The sequence below is a fragment of the Rattus norvegicus genome, chromosome 20 (genome assembly GCF_036323735.1).
Source record: "Rattus norvegicus strain BN/NHsdMcwi chromosome 20, GRCr8, whole genome shotgun sequence".
NCBI lineage: Eukaryota > Metazoa > Chordata > Mammalia > Rodentia > Muridae > Rattus > Rattus norvegicus.
In genome coordinates this window covers 8,852,430-8,866,940 of record NC_086038.1, presented here as the reverse complement: position 1 = coordinate 8,866,940, position 14,511 = coordinate 8,852,430, and the positions used below count along the sequence as shown (strand labels likewise).

The 14,511-nt window shown below is 44.8% G+C and overlaps 1 protein-coding gene across 6 annotated transcripts in view; it reads right to left on the bottom strand.

Annotated features, from left to right (window-relative positions):
• The window catches only part of Dnah8 (dynein, axonemal, heavy chain 8), a 254,479-nt gene that overhangs the window by 81,909 nt on the left and 158,059 nt on the right, over nt 1-14,511 (bottom strand). For all 6 annotated transcript variants that reach the window (XM_039099327.2, XM_039099333.2, XM_039099329.2 and 3 more), the window contains 6 exons: nt 14,372-14,509; nt 12,520-12,647; nt 11,646-11,817; nt 9,670-9,825; nt 6,064-6,219; nt 1,753-1,935 (listed from right to left, as the gene is read on the bottom strand). In XM_039099327.2, coding sequence (XP_038955255.1) covers nt 1,753-1,935; nt 6,064-6,219; nt 9,670-9,825; nt 11,646-11,817; nt 12,520-12,647; nt 14,372-14,509 — 933 coding nt within the window. The remainder of the gene's footprint in view (nt 1-1,752; nt 1,936-6,063; nt 6,220-9,669; nt 9,826-11,645; nt 11,818-12,519; nt 12,648-14,371; nt 14,510-14,511) is intronic.

Sequence of the window (14,511 nt, the reverse complement as noted above, 5' to 3'; positions counted from 1 at the left end):
CTTCCAGGAGATCTGGCCAACTGGAAAGCGCATGTGTGGTCACAGAGTGAGAGACTCCGTCTCTCTGGCCTCTGGAGGTTCTGTAGCAGGGCCATCAGGAGGGACAGCACGCCTGTGAAGTCTGTCTTCAGTGCTCTCTAGCATGCATTTCGAAGAGGGACGGAAGTTAAAAAGAGGGATGTGGGGGCATCGGACAGACCTTTGGGTAACACAGCCTTGGGGGAGAGCTACAACCGTGAGAAGCCATCCAAAACAGGCCAGCAGCACCTGTTCGACCACAAGGGACTCGTTTTCAATGCCCTTGCTATTTTGCTCATGAAGGAGAGTTGGTGTCACGTCTCTTTGCCTTCTGGAAGAGCTCTCCTCACTCGGAAGCCATCTACCCATAATCCTCCCCTTCTTCGCCTGCCCCTCTTTTTCTCACCTCTCCTCCCTGCTCTCCTCTCTCACCTTGCCTCCCCCTTGAATACCAAAGTGAATTACATCGGGGTAAGTGCAAACTTGGTTGTGCCTTATGCAAATACAGTTAATATATGCAAATATATGTTGTGCATAAGATTTCATTTTCTGAACCTCCTGAAAGTTGCTCGGTCGCATCTCTGCCTCTTAAAATATTGCAGGCCTGAGGTGTTCTAGGCTTCACCAATGCCCTTGCTTATACCTAACTGGTTTGTGTGCTCCAGTGGAAAATTCGCTTTAAGTATTGTTCCTATATCATTACATTATTACTCTGCGCTATCTGAAATCCCAATGGTTGGTAATGGCCGTGCGGGGGGAATTTCCTTTTTCTCTAGGATCGCTGTTTTTATTAAATTTCTCAGGTGGTTCCAGACGATCCACAGCATTATGGATGGAAATGGATTGAATCAATACACCCAAAGAGAGAAGGGCAGAAGTGTGGCGGGTGTGAATGCACGTATGTGTGTGTGTGTGTGTGTGTGAGTGTTTGTGTGTTTGTGTGTGTGAGCAAATGTGTGTGTGGGTACAAATGCCTGTGTGTGAGTGTGTGTGGGGGGGTACAAATGCCTGTGTGCGAGTATGTGTGTGTGCAAGTGTTTGTGTGCAAATGTGTGTGTGAGTGTGTGTATGAATGCATGTTTGTGTGTGTGAGCAAATGTGTGTGTGGGTACAAATGCCTGTGTGTGAGTGTGTGTGGGGGGGTACAAATGCCTGTGTGCGAGTATGTGTGTGTGCAAGTGTTTGTGTGCAAATGTGTGAGTGTGTGTATGAATGCATGTTTGTGTGTGTGAGCAAATGTGTGTGGGGGTGCAAATGACTGTGTGCATGTGTATGAGCAAGTGTGAATGTGTGTAAGCAAATTCGTGTGTGTGTGTGTGAGTGAGTGTGTGTGTGTGTGTGCGTGTGTGTGTGTGTGTGTGTGTGTGTTTTATCTGGGGATGGAGGACAACCAAATCATATAATTTCCTAACAGAAATTATCACTGATAAAGAAATATTTATTTTCTTATGCTTACAAGAGGATGATTTTGTCCTGTATTTTCCACATATTTGCTGTAGCAACATCCTAACCTATTTGATTTTCTACATTCATTCGTTTGTTTGTTTTTTAGAGGGGCCCTGCGATAACATAAAAGTCATCCCTCCCTCCACCATGGGGGTCCCAGGGACCGGGTTCAGGTCCCCAGGCTTGGCAGCAGGTACCTTGACCTGCTGAGCCACCGCAGTGGCCTTCCTAATCCACTTCAATCTAACTCTACTTGTGACTTAGAGCTTTTGCCTTGAGAACGATTACCTGTTTCTCTGTGAGAATAACCCTCCTGAGTAACTGGTTCTCAAGTCCCTTCATGGTGACGGTGAAATCGATGACGGACGTCTTGGCGTTGATCTCAGGGGTGAAGGCGGGGTTCGGTAACTTCGTGGTGATGTAAAGTTTAAACGTGTCCATGATGTCACATTCCTTATCACCCACTTTTACCTACACAAGGTCAGATGAACACTGAGGAACAGCTTAGCATCAACCAAGCAAGACCCGCACTGTGACGGCCCCGATTCACATACAGACACAAATGGGAAAAACTTCTAGGGAAAAAGAAAGCTACAAGCGACCTGAGTGGCTGCTGAGAGAGGGAGAATGCATCTCCTCCAAGGACAAAGCTCCTGATAGGTTATCCAATCCCAAGGAGGGTCGGCCCCTAAGCTCACATACACATAAGCAACACTAAATGGTCTTGGTGGTTTGTGAGTGTGTGTGTGTGTGTGTGTGTGTGTGTGTGTGTGTTATAAGGATAACTGAAGAAGTCATGGGTTTTAGAGCGCAGAGGGGGGCCGGGGGCAGACACAGGAAGGGAAAGGATGTAAGTAGGTATTAAATTCCAAAGTGAAATTTTAACCTAAATGTTTATGTTTGTGTAACCTAAAAGAAAAAATGCCAGCTTCAAAGATGGGGGGTTTGGGGTGGGGTCTGTAGAGATGGCTCAGTGGTTAAGGGCGCTGACTGCTCTTCCAGAGGTCCTGAGTTCAATTCCCAGCAAACACATGGTGGCTCACAGCCATCTGTCATGGGACCTGATGCCCTCTTCTGGTGTGTCTGAAGACAGTGACACTGTACTCATATATGATAAATAAATAAATCTAAAAAAAAAAATGGGAGGGCATTGGGGGCTCAAGACGGGAGTGGGTGTCTTAGGCATCAAGGCTGTGATGTCTGGATGAATTGGGAAGGAAAGTTGGGAAATTATAATTACAGATCTTAAACAACAAAGCCTGTCTGATTTTACATGAGTCGGACTTTTCGGTGCCTTTGCCTGAAGGTGTTCTCAGCGCCTTCTGAAGCAAACCAAATAAGGAACGGATCTAAAACCAACAGGGATAAAGGGAGACCTGGACACATCTGAGGCCTGACTTGGAAATCTCAGCCTTTCTAACCCCTATCAATTCTCTTAGTCTCCTCCCCCAATGAAGAAATTTTAAAAAATGAAGAACTTTGTCATGTGTCTGGAATTATCCTTCTTTTCTGCATTGCACAGCCACATCTCCAACGTGTCTGACAACAGAGTAACCAGAAACGTAACGTTGACCTCAAACACTACTATCGGTAGGATATTGAGAAGAACACTTGAGTTTTTACTTTCTAAAAACAGGCAGGACCCACAGCATCTTTGAATGACTTACATCTCTAGTGATCATGATCTCACATGGGATGGGAGCCTGCCTGTAACTGAGATCAAGAACCCAAGGTCCTTTTGAGGGCCTCAGTAATGGAGGCTCCATAACTTCCCTTGGCGTTGGTTTTTTTTTTTTTTTTTTTTTTGGTTCTTTTTTTCGGAGCTGGGGACCGAACCCAGGGCCTTGCGCTTCCTAGGTAAGCGCTCTACCACTGAGCTAAATCCCCAGCCCCTCCCTTGGCGTTGTTAAACGTGGCATACAAAGTAAGCCGGGCCTGGGAGGACAGACCCTACTCGTGAGTTTACACTTAGATATGGAATCTAAGAAGCCAAGTGTCCAACACAGGTTATTTGGTGCTGGAAAGGGCACGGGGTGGGAGTCAGAAGGCAGTTGGCCAAAGAACACAGACTTCAATTCCTATATAATCATGTTCCAGATGTCTGTGGTCAGATGGGCATCGAAGGGACTATTTATTTATTTGATTATGGTCAATGGTATACTCTATACATGAGTGCCAAAACGCCACATGGTACAACTTGACTATATATGGTCTCTATTTGTCAACTGAATTTTTTTTTTTTAATTTTGTGTGTTTGAGTGTTTTGCCTGCTTGTGTATATGTTTGCCACATGCATGTCTGGTCGCCATGGAGATCAGAAGAGGAGATGAGGTCACCTGGTACCGGAGTTACAGGTGGTTGCGAGCTGCCGTGTGGATCCTGGGAACTGAACCCAGGTCTCCTGGGAAGCAGCATTGGCTCTTAACCGCCGAGCCATCTCTTCAGCTCCTGTCAACCAAGTTCTTTTAATGGTGATTCAAACACAGTAGCCGAAGAAATCAGCAAGACTGTATTCTTACCTTCCCCTTTCTGGCAAAGAAAATTTCAACTTTGTAATCTTGTGGGGGAAACAAAAAGGAATTCTCGGGGAAGTTGAATTGATTTTATTCATTTCTCCCCATTAAATTAAATTCCCTCCTCCAGGCTTAAGCAGGCACTCAATGTTCCATATACATTTACTGAAAGACTAAAACAGTGGTAAATAAAGGAATTCATGCTGTGGGGTTGAGATGATGCTTCAGCTGTTAAATTGCTTGCCATGAAAGCACAATGACTGAAGTCTGGATCCCCAGATCCTGTGAAAGATTCTGGGTGAGTCTGGCAACCCCCCATAATTGTAATTACAAACTCTGAAAGCAAGGCCAGGAGAGCCCCAGAGCAAGCTGGAGAGGAGGCTTCATTGGGTGGATTCTGAGAAATCTGCCTCAGAGACTAAGGTGGGAGGCTGATGGAGAGTGATTTTAGACATCAACCTCAGGTCTATACACACACATACACAAAACACACATGCACACATATACACACTCACAAACACATACATACACAAACAAGTACACATACACATATACATACACAAAATACACATAAACATATACACACAAACATGCATACATACACAAACATATATGCATACACATAAATATACATACACAAACATAACATGCACACATTCACTAACACATACATGCATATATACACACAAACATACATACACATGCATATATACACATACACAAAACACATTAACGCATACAAAAACACACATACCACATACATAAACCTACACAAGGATACACATATACACACATACACAAACACACACACATATATACATACACAAAACACATACATATACACATGCATATATACACATACATATATATACATACACAAACACATATACACATGCATAAAACACATATGCACACATAAACACATGGATTTTTTAAAAGTCACATGGTAAAGAAAACGTTCTAAGTAAATCTGTGTTTAAGGAGGAAGCCCTCATTCTTTACACAGTCCCCAATAAGGAAATTAACAGACTGGAAGTGAAGTAATCGGAGCTAAAACGCTGGCATTTATCAAGAAATAAAACCAATGAACCTTCAAAGTAGAGAATGAGACCAATTAAAAAAGGAGACACTTATATCGAAAACAATTTGTGTTATCATCAACAATTGGGAACAGAATTCCATGGCTTCTAGAAAGTCAATGAGTTTAGATTGAAAGTTAATAAAGACAGTAAAGACAAATCAATGTCTACAGGCTTTATTAAAATGCTGTTCTCTTTGTGAGGAGATCCAGGCTTTCCTGGATTTGTATGTGTATTTGAATTGCAAAGCTACTTTTCTAATATATATATATATATATATATATATATATATATATGTGTGTGTGTGTGTGTGTGTGTGTGTGTGTGTACACACATACAATTTCTGTATAAATATTTATATTGTTATTAAGGTAAGAAACTGAATGCTCTTACAAGGATACCACTCTTCTGGGGAGTTTTATATATTATAAAAAAAATCAAAGATGTCAAAACTCATGGCAGCCATGCTAGGTTTCATTTGTATGTTTCCATTCAAAGGTAAGTTTCCAAGAACTCTTTCAGCAACTTAGTCACATACATTGTATCCCATAAGTATGTGTGATTGTCAAACCAAACGAAGTTGGAGCTGGAGGGATGGCTCAGTGGTTAAGGGCAATGCTGTCCTTGCAGTGGACCCAAGTTCAGTTCCCAGAACCCATATGTTGGCTGCTCACAACCACGTTTAACGCCAACTCCAGGGGGTCAAGGCCCTCTTCTGGCCTCTTCTGGTACCTGCACTCACAAGCACATAACCCCCACTAAAACATACATGCAAGTAAAATGAAATGGTTTTAAAAAGAAAAGTTAATAACTACTACTTTGGAAGAGGATGGGCATGAGACAAGCTTTTGGTGTGTAGAAGCAGCCACCTAGAAGGAACAGTGAGTGTCGCCTGGGAATGCCGGTTCCCAGTGTAGAAGACATCACCACCCCAAGGAGGTGGCTCTGCCACTGTCGCAACGCCAAGCAGACGCCACCGCCCTAGCCCTCTGTTACAAACCACTCACCTTGAAAGCGGTGCCTGATTTGATGAAGTTCTTCTCCAGCACGTTATCCAGAGCCGGGTCCAGCTCCTCTCGAATGTCCTCGATGAGAAGGGGACGACCCAGCGAGAGGCTGTCCTCCAAGTGCGTGCGGAAATACTTGTGGTTCAGAGATGTCACCTGAAGACAAAGAGCTCCTTGGTCTGAAACTTCCCAACTGCACCCCAGTTGCTAAGTGGGAAGCAAGACATCTGTTGGATAGCTGACTGGGAAATGAAGGGGCAGCGTGAGAAATATCTTAAAACTTGGAGAGTCCTGACGGCTGAGGCAAAGGTGCACAGTGTCCGTGATCCAGAAGAAAAGGAGGGGACCCTCTCCGGTGGAACGCGATGGGATGGGAGTTGTCATGGAGTTGTCTTACTAAATCTGTCTGACTAGAATCACTCAGACAGCAAGGCACTGTGGTCTATCTCTGTCTTCTCTGAAATGAATAGGGGATAATAAGTACTCATAAGAATGACGGGGTGGGTGGTTCAGTGGTTAGAAGATCTTGCCGCTCTTCTAGAAGACTCGGGTTCGATTCCCAGCACACACACACTGGGCAGTTTACAATCACAGGTCTAGCTCCAGAGATCTGATGTCCTCTACAGGTACTGCACTCACAGACACATAACTGCATGCAGACACACATGGGTACACATAACAAGGCTAAAATAAGTCTATAGAAAATACTGTTAAAGCCGGGTGTAGCATCACACACATTTAATCCCAGCACTTGGGAGGCAGAGGCAGGCGGATCTCTGTGAATTCAAGGCCAGCCCGGTCTACAGGGTGAGTCTAGAACAGCCACATTCTGTTACACAGAGACTCTGTCTCAATATGTATTGCTCTTTTGAGACAGATAAGTTAAAATCAATGAAATAAAAATGTCATAAATGATACACTGAGAAGCCAAAGGTCCCGCCAGAACTCAGAAGAAAATCTCTATAATTCAATATTAAATATCACCTTTGTCATAGGCTTCTCATAAGAACTCTTCATGGGGTTAGAGGTGATCCCCTGTCGTCTTAGTTTACTGGAGTTTGATCACGGATGGGTTTATGGGATGTTACGGGGTACTCTCCCTACCTACATTTATCAAGACGGTCACATGACCTTCTCCCAGCAGTGATGGCACACTTTGATGAATTCATTTAAATTCCATAAATATTGGAATTCCTACGCTATGTAGGGGCTGTGTAGGAAATATAAACATGGAGAAAACTATAAACCTGACGGGCAGGAAGTTTATGGCTCAGAAATAAGAGAGAGAAATGTGCAAAGGGCAGTAATTCAAGTCAGACTAGAGTCCAGGATAGAACTACAAACAAGACATGGACAGGCCTTGGGAGGGAGGGCCGGGTAAGATGGGGACACAGAGACGTCTTCATGAAGCAAGCACTGGTTATAAGAGGCTTTGAGGGTAAATACTGATTAAGACATTTGTGTGAGATCTAAGTGGATAGACCAGAAGGGTGAAAACCATTCTAATTAGTAAAAATGATATAACTGTGATGGTTTGTATATGCTTGGCCCAGGGAGTGGCACTGTTGGGAGGTGTGGCCATGTTGGGGTGGGCGTGGTCCTGTTGGAGTGGGCGTGACCCCGTTGGAGTGGGCGTGGCTTTGTTGGAGTGGGTGTGCGCTTTAAGACCCTTGTTCTAGCTGCCTGGGAGCCAGTATTCTGTTAGCAGCCTTCAGAAGAAGATATAGAACTTTCAGCTCCTCCTGTACCATGCCTCTGCCCAGATGCTGCCATGTTCCAGCCTTGATGAGGCTAGGGAGATGGCTCAGGCCACTGGCATGCCTGATGACCTGAGTTCCATCTCTGGAATCCCCACAGTAGAGGGAGAGAACTGACTTTACACCTCTTCGGCCCCCTACATGCACACTGTGGCGTGCGTGTGTGTGTGTGTGTGTGTGTGTGTGTGTGTGTGTGTGTGTGTATGTGTGTGTACACACACATGTGTTCATATCACACATATATGCATAAACAAATATAACAAGTTTTTGAGTGCTTTTTTCTTTTTTCTCCCCCCCCCCCCCCCGAGCTGAGGACCGAACCCAGGGCCTTGCGCTTACTAGGCAAGCGTTCTACCACTGAGCTAAATCCCCAACCCAAGTTTTTTTTTTTTTTCTTTTTTTTTCGGAGCTGGGGACTGAACCCAGGGCCTTGCCAACAAGTTTTTAAAATGTGTGGAGCAGAGGAATTCTGGGAACAGGATATCAGAAACACCGAATGGCCCGTATTGCTTGCTGACCGGAAGATGTTGGTGCGAACAGGATCCCTGAAGGAGCCAGCAGTGTTCTAAATCTGACCTCCTCATGTGACCCCAGTTTAAATTAACACCATATGAGGCAGTAAACACAGGTAATACTGGACATGGGTGTGTTGTGCCCTGCCAAGTGCCTAGGTAGGACTGGTAGAAACCAGCCTCGGGGACACAACGCTTGCCGCTTTCTCGTTAGTACAGCACAAGAGCCGAGTTCATTGCGGGCTGCAGTAGTCCTGCCAGGGAAATAGAGAGACAGGGAAAGTGAGAGTGGGCATGAAAAGAGAGCAGGGAGGTGGAGGCACAGAGGGGTTAGAAATTCAAAGCCATCCTTGTTTATGTGCTAAGTCGGAGGCCAGCATGGCATCCATGACAGCCAGACACTAAAGATAAACAGATAAACACAAGGAATACGAAGGGAGTTACTTCATCAGAGCTGTTGCCCCAAATTGTGGATGTACATGATGACAAACAAGGAAATGCTGGCCAGAGAAGCGGCATGACAGTTTATGTATATCTGGAATGTTCCTGAACACTAAGAAGTAGAGTCTAGAGGGATGAACTGATGTCCAGGTTATACCTTTAGAGGCAACAGAAGTACCACGCCCTTCATATTCTTCCACTTTTTGGCCATGGCAAACGGTATTGCCACAATACCACCCCCATCGTGTGCTGCCTCTGCCTGAAGCAACTGACTGATAATGGACCAAACTCTTGCAAACTGTAAGTCACAATAAACCCTCTGTCTTTGTAGGCTGGTTAATCTCAAGCAGGTAGAGGATTGTCCTGGTGTTGCTTATATTCTAACGCTAACTACCACTTCCTCAAGAAGGGTTGCCTCTGCCAAGCAGAGTGTCATGGTCTCAGGAGATGCCAGGTGAAACTTCTCCCCATTTTAACTGGTCAATAAGGGGCTAGAGCCTGTGATTGGGCAGTGGAAGGGAAAGGTGGGACTGGAGGCTTGAGAGGGGATGGCAGGTTAAGGGAGAAGAAGAAGGGATAGAGGAAGAGGAGGAAGAGGAAGCCACGATAGACCAGAACCACATGGCTGAGAGAAACCACAAGAAACAGGGGTCTTACAACTGGGGAATAAGTTAGCAGAGTGTTAGGTCTGCTCAATCTAGGCACATAGCCTATAATGATAGCATCTGCATTGTTTATCTCTCGTACGGGCTTATTAGGGTAGGACATCCCAGCAACACAAGTATTTGTTATGGGAATAGCAAGCCAAGGTGGTACACGGACAACTTCACGGGTGGCAGGTTCCCCTGAGACTTTGAGAGCTCATCCTGACTTATATACACGCAAGTCAGACGTACCTGCAAGTCGTTTTCTTTCTCCTTCGATTTAATCCACGTTTTCCCCTGGGTCTGGGGATCAATAAGCAGAGGGTATCTGGTAGCCTTTGTCACAATAATGCCATTCTGAATTGACAAGTCATCTCCAGGGAGTCCCTGCAGGCCCCACTCGCCAATCTGAAGAGCGGGAAATGGGGGGATGTTCGCTTAAAGAACAGGAATGTGACCGTTGGTCATTGAGAGCCTATAACGTTAAATGGCAATAATTTAAATATGTGTTTCCATTTGAGGTGTCTAGTCGGTGTCGGGGGGGGGGGGCAGGACAAACCAACCTGCGAATATGAGCCAAATGATGTTAATCAAGTTCAGAATTAGAAAGCAAGTTTTGCTACTTAAGTGTCTATTTTTTTATTTGTCCTTGTATGTGTGGGTGGATGGTTTTTGTACTCATGAGGGAACTGCTTGCTGAGGCGGGAAGAGAGAGTAATTACCCCCCCAACCCCCCGGACCTGGAGATACAGGGGCTGGTAGCCACACAATGTGGGTACTAAGAACAGAGATAGATCGATAGATAGATCGATAGATAGATCGATAGATAGATAGATAGATAGATAGATAGATAGATAGATAGATAGGATAGATAGACAGACAGGCAGATAGACAGACAAGCAGGCAGACAGACAGACAGTTACAAAAGACATTGTGAAAGTGAGCCAGTGTCAGAGAAGAAGATAGCCCTCATCCCCCTAGTGCTCCTTCTTTCTCTTCTTAGCCTCTGGTTCTGTCCACAAGGCTTATGCAAAGACTTTGGCTGGAGTTCATCAATGGTAAGCATGACAATTTCCTTCCCGAAAGGAAATGGGATTGCATCATGGTCAATGAAATCACTCAGAGATCCCACGGAGCAAGTAGAATCCATCTTTGCTAAATCACCCCCTAGCACCTCCAAAGACCCAGATGACTGAGGGCTGGTCATCTGGACCCACCCTGGCACACAGTGCCCAATGTATCTCCTACGTGAAATCCACCCCCTGTAACATTGCTTGAACGGGAAGCTACTTTAACCTTTAAACACAAAACATGGGAAATCCACAGCCTTGCCTCTCCGGAGGATACAGCAACTGCTGCTTACTTGTAACACTGGAATTCACATCAGTTTGACTGGGTTTGTCCTTACCCAGGAGATACATTTCTGGGCTGCCTGTGTAAGCCTCTGAGATTTCACAGAGGAGGGAAGACCCACTAGGAATTCGAGTGGTGCCATGCATCCAATGACCTGGGGTCCCCCAATGAATAAAAAAAGGAGAGAGTGACCTTGACACTAGCTCCTCCTTCTCCTCCCCCTCCCCCTCCTCCCCTCCCCCTCCTCCCCTCCCCCTGCTCCACCTCTCTGCTTCCTGACAGCGGATACAATGTGTCCAGCCACAATAGCTTCCCCTGCTGTGGCCGACTTTACCCTCTAACTGGGAGCCAAAACAAACCTGTTTTCCTTATTTTGTCATAGCAGTAAGAAGCTAATACACTACAATACCTAATATATATATATATATATATATATATATATATATATATATATCCCCAATATATATATATTTACATACATAAATATCTCATATATCAATATGTAATGCCTAATATAGATTATCTTTACATACAGTGTATACTATAATACCTAGGCGGTGCCTGCCTTTGCCTCAAACCTTTGGAAGAAAAGACAACAGAATTAACATTTTTTTTTCTTTTTCTTTTTTTCGGAGCTGGGGACCAAACCCAGGGCCTTGCGTTTGCTAGGCAAGCGCTCTACCACTGAGCTAAGTCCCCAACCCCCAGAATTAACATTTTTAAATAGCGGAAAGCCATTAAAGCTGTCTTAAGTAATGGAAATAAAGTTTTCAACTACAGACAACTAAAACAGACATTCTTTGGTTTCCGGTGGTGTACGGCAAGAACTAAAATGAGGCTGAAATTCTGATATTTCTAGGAAGAGTCAAACTTACTGTGGGAGGGTCCACCAACATCGCAATAAGATTCAGGTTTTCGGTGAAAGGGATTTTCCGCGCTTTCATCTCTAACTCCCACTGGTCTTTAAGCAAATAGTTCCTAAATATCTGATTGAAGGGGCCGAGGTAGGAGAGGAAGCCTGTGCATAGCAGAACATCGCCTACGAGTCTGTGAAGAAAAAAAATGCAGATGCCCTCTCATCAGAGGGAGCCACCGGAGAAGCCACGGTGCAGGCTTGCTATGCCATGATATATAATCTCTCTTTGCCCCTGGACGTGGAAAGACTGCAAAAAGAGAACCCTAAGTGCAAAAGGGGTGGGCGGGGTCATACTCGGGTGGGTCAGAGAGCTGCAAACAGGGCTCCTTCCTGAAGTATGGACCATGCCTTCTTCCTATTGCATGCCCTGTTTACAACCTGTCTCAGGCAAACACTTAGTGTATGCTTGCGTATGTGTCTGCATGCTCGTGTGCAGAAACCTTTGCATGTACGAGCGCGCATGCGCAAATGCATGGGCGCCGGTGCCCTTATACGTAGGCCAGCAATGCCAGTTGTCATTCCTCAGGTGTCACCCCACCTTGTTTTTTGAGACAGGGTTTCTCTCCGACTGGGAGCTCACTAGCTGACCAGAGAAGCCTCCTAGTTCTGGGATTCCAGATGTGCGTCCTCCCCCAATCCTCCCCTGACCCTCCCCCCAACCCCCCACCCCACCCCACACTCCCCTGCTAGAAATGTGTCCAGCAGTGCTTCCTCAAAAGTCCTGTTGGGGGATTCGGAAATGTGTGGATGGCGGTAGGATTTGTGGTCTCAATGTCACAGAAAGGTAGAATGGGAGTGGATGGCTAAGAAGGGAGCCCACGAGGACTACCTACCTGTTAATCTGCGCCTTGAACTCCTTGCTTTGCTGTGTCCACCGGACTTTCTCTCCACTCAGCCCATCAATGAGCGTGGAGGCTGCCTGCATCTTCTTCCTGCACATGTCGGCATCATTGAGCAGGTCCTGCATTCGGAAATGAGAAACGTCTCAGACAACACGTTAAAGCTCTCGGGGCTGGGGATTTAGCTCAGTGGTAGAGCGCTTACCTAGGAAGCGCAAGGCCCTGGGTTCGGTCCCCAGCTCCGGAAAAAAAAAAAAGCTCTCGAGCAGGGACATGTCCGTTCCTACATAAAACTACGCGGGGGGAGGGGGCATTTCTCAGCTTGCAAAGTGAATGTAGCTGGAAAATTGCACAGTGACAGATTAACACATCAATTACATTTTGATCATTCATTCATTATACAGTGATTTGATTTGTTTTTTAACCTCACAAAATTTCGAAGGCATATGTCAAACAGGCTGGGGACAGGGTTCAGTTGGGAGAGCGCTTGCCTGGCATGCATGAAGCCTTGGGTTTAATCCCCAGCAACACATAAAGCCAGGCATGGGAGTGCAAGCCTATAATCCCAGCACCACACAGGTGGAGAGTCAGAAGGATCAGAGATTCAGGGTCATCTCTGGCTGGGCTGAGTGGAGAAAAAGTGGGGTATGTACAACTCTGTCCATAGGGGAATAATTACGTACCTAAAAGTTAAATAGGGCTAAAAGTCAAGAAAATTTTATGAGACCCCAAGATTTATAGAAGTTAAAGTAGTATTTCTATTGACTCTTTTTCAAAGAAAACCAATAATAGTAAAAATGAGGCTGTTCCTTTAGGTTTTAGTCAGTATACAAAATAACGGACTTCACTGCGACATTTTGGACTGTGTGAAATTGTGCTCTGTTCATAATCTGTGTCCCTGTTGCCATCCTCCCTTCTTAATGGTTCTGTTTCTCCCTTAACCCCGTGTTTTCCTCCTGCTTTTATGCCGATTATAAACTGATGATGATTATAGATAGGTAGATAGATGATAGATGACAGATGCATACATATAAATCAATGGATGGATGAATAAATATACAGATACATATAGATGTATATCTATATGTATAGATGACTGATAAATACATAGATACATAGGTAATAGATACATAGTTACATAGATGATAGATACATAGTTACATTCATTCATACATATAAATGGGCAATAGATATACAGATAGATATAAATATATATCTACATGGATGATAGACAGCTACAGATTGATGATATATAGATACAGATAGATAGATATATAGATACATAGATGATAGATGGATAGATAGATAGATGATATAGATAGATAGAGAAAGAGAGAGAGATGGATGGGCAGGCAGATGGGTAGGTAGGTAGATAGGAAGATAGATGATAGGTAGGTAGATAGATATAGATAGATATGGATGGATGGATGGGTGGACAGATGGGTAGGTAGATAGATAGGAAGATAGATAGATAGATGATAGGTAGGTAGGTAGATACATAGATGATATAGATAGATAGATAGATAGATAGATAGATAGATAGATAGATGAATGGATAAGTAATAAGTATGAATGGATGGGAAGCAGAGAAAGATCTAGATGGATATGACTAGGTGGCAAACAGATAGGTCCCACCTATGAGAGGGAATGCATTTGATCTAAGAAAGGAAAATACTTGAGGAGATAAGGATCTGCCCCGATTTAAACATCATGCCTATGTATACTGAGACATCACATATCCGGCTCGCCCCTGTTTTTAACATAGCAGCCTTAAAGCTGCCTTTCATTTAACCTGACAGCTGCTTGCCTCCCCCAGAGCACCTGAGCGTCTCTTCTCCCTCCTCACCATTTTCTCGTTCATCGCGGCGTCAAATTTGGCCTGCACTTTATCCAGCTCAGCCTGCTTCTCGTCCAGCAGCGCCTGGGCCTTCCCTAATTCCGCATTGGCCACAGCCAACCGGCCTTCCTGCTTGGCCAGGTTTGCCT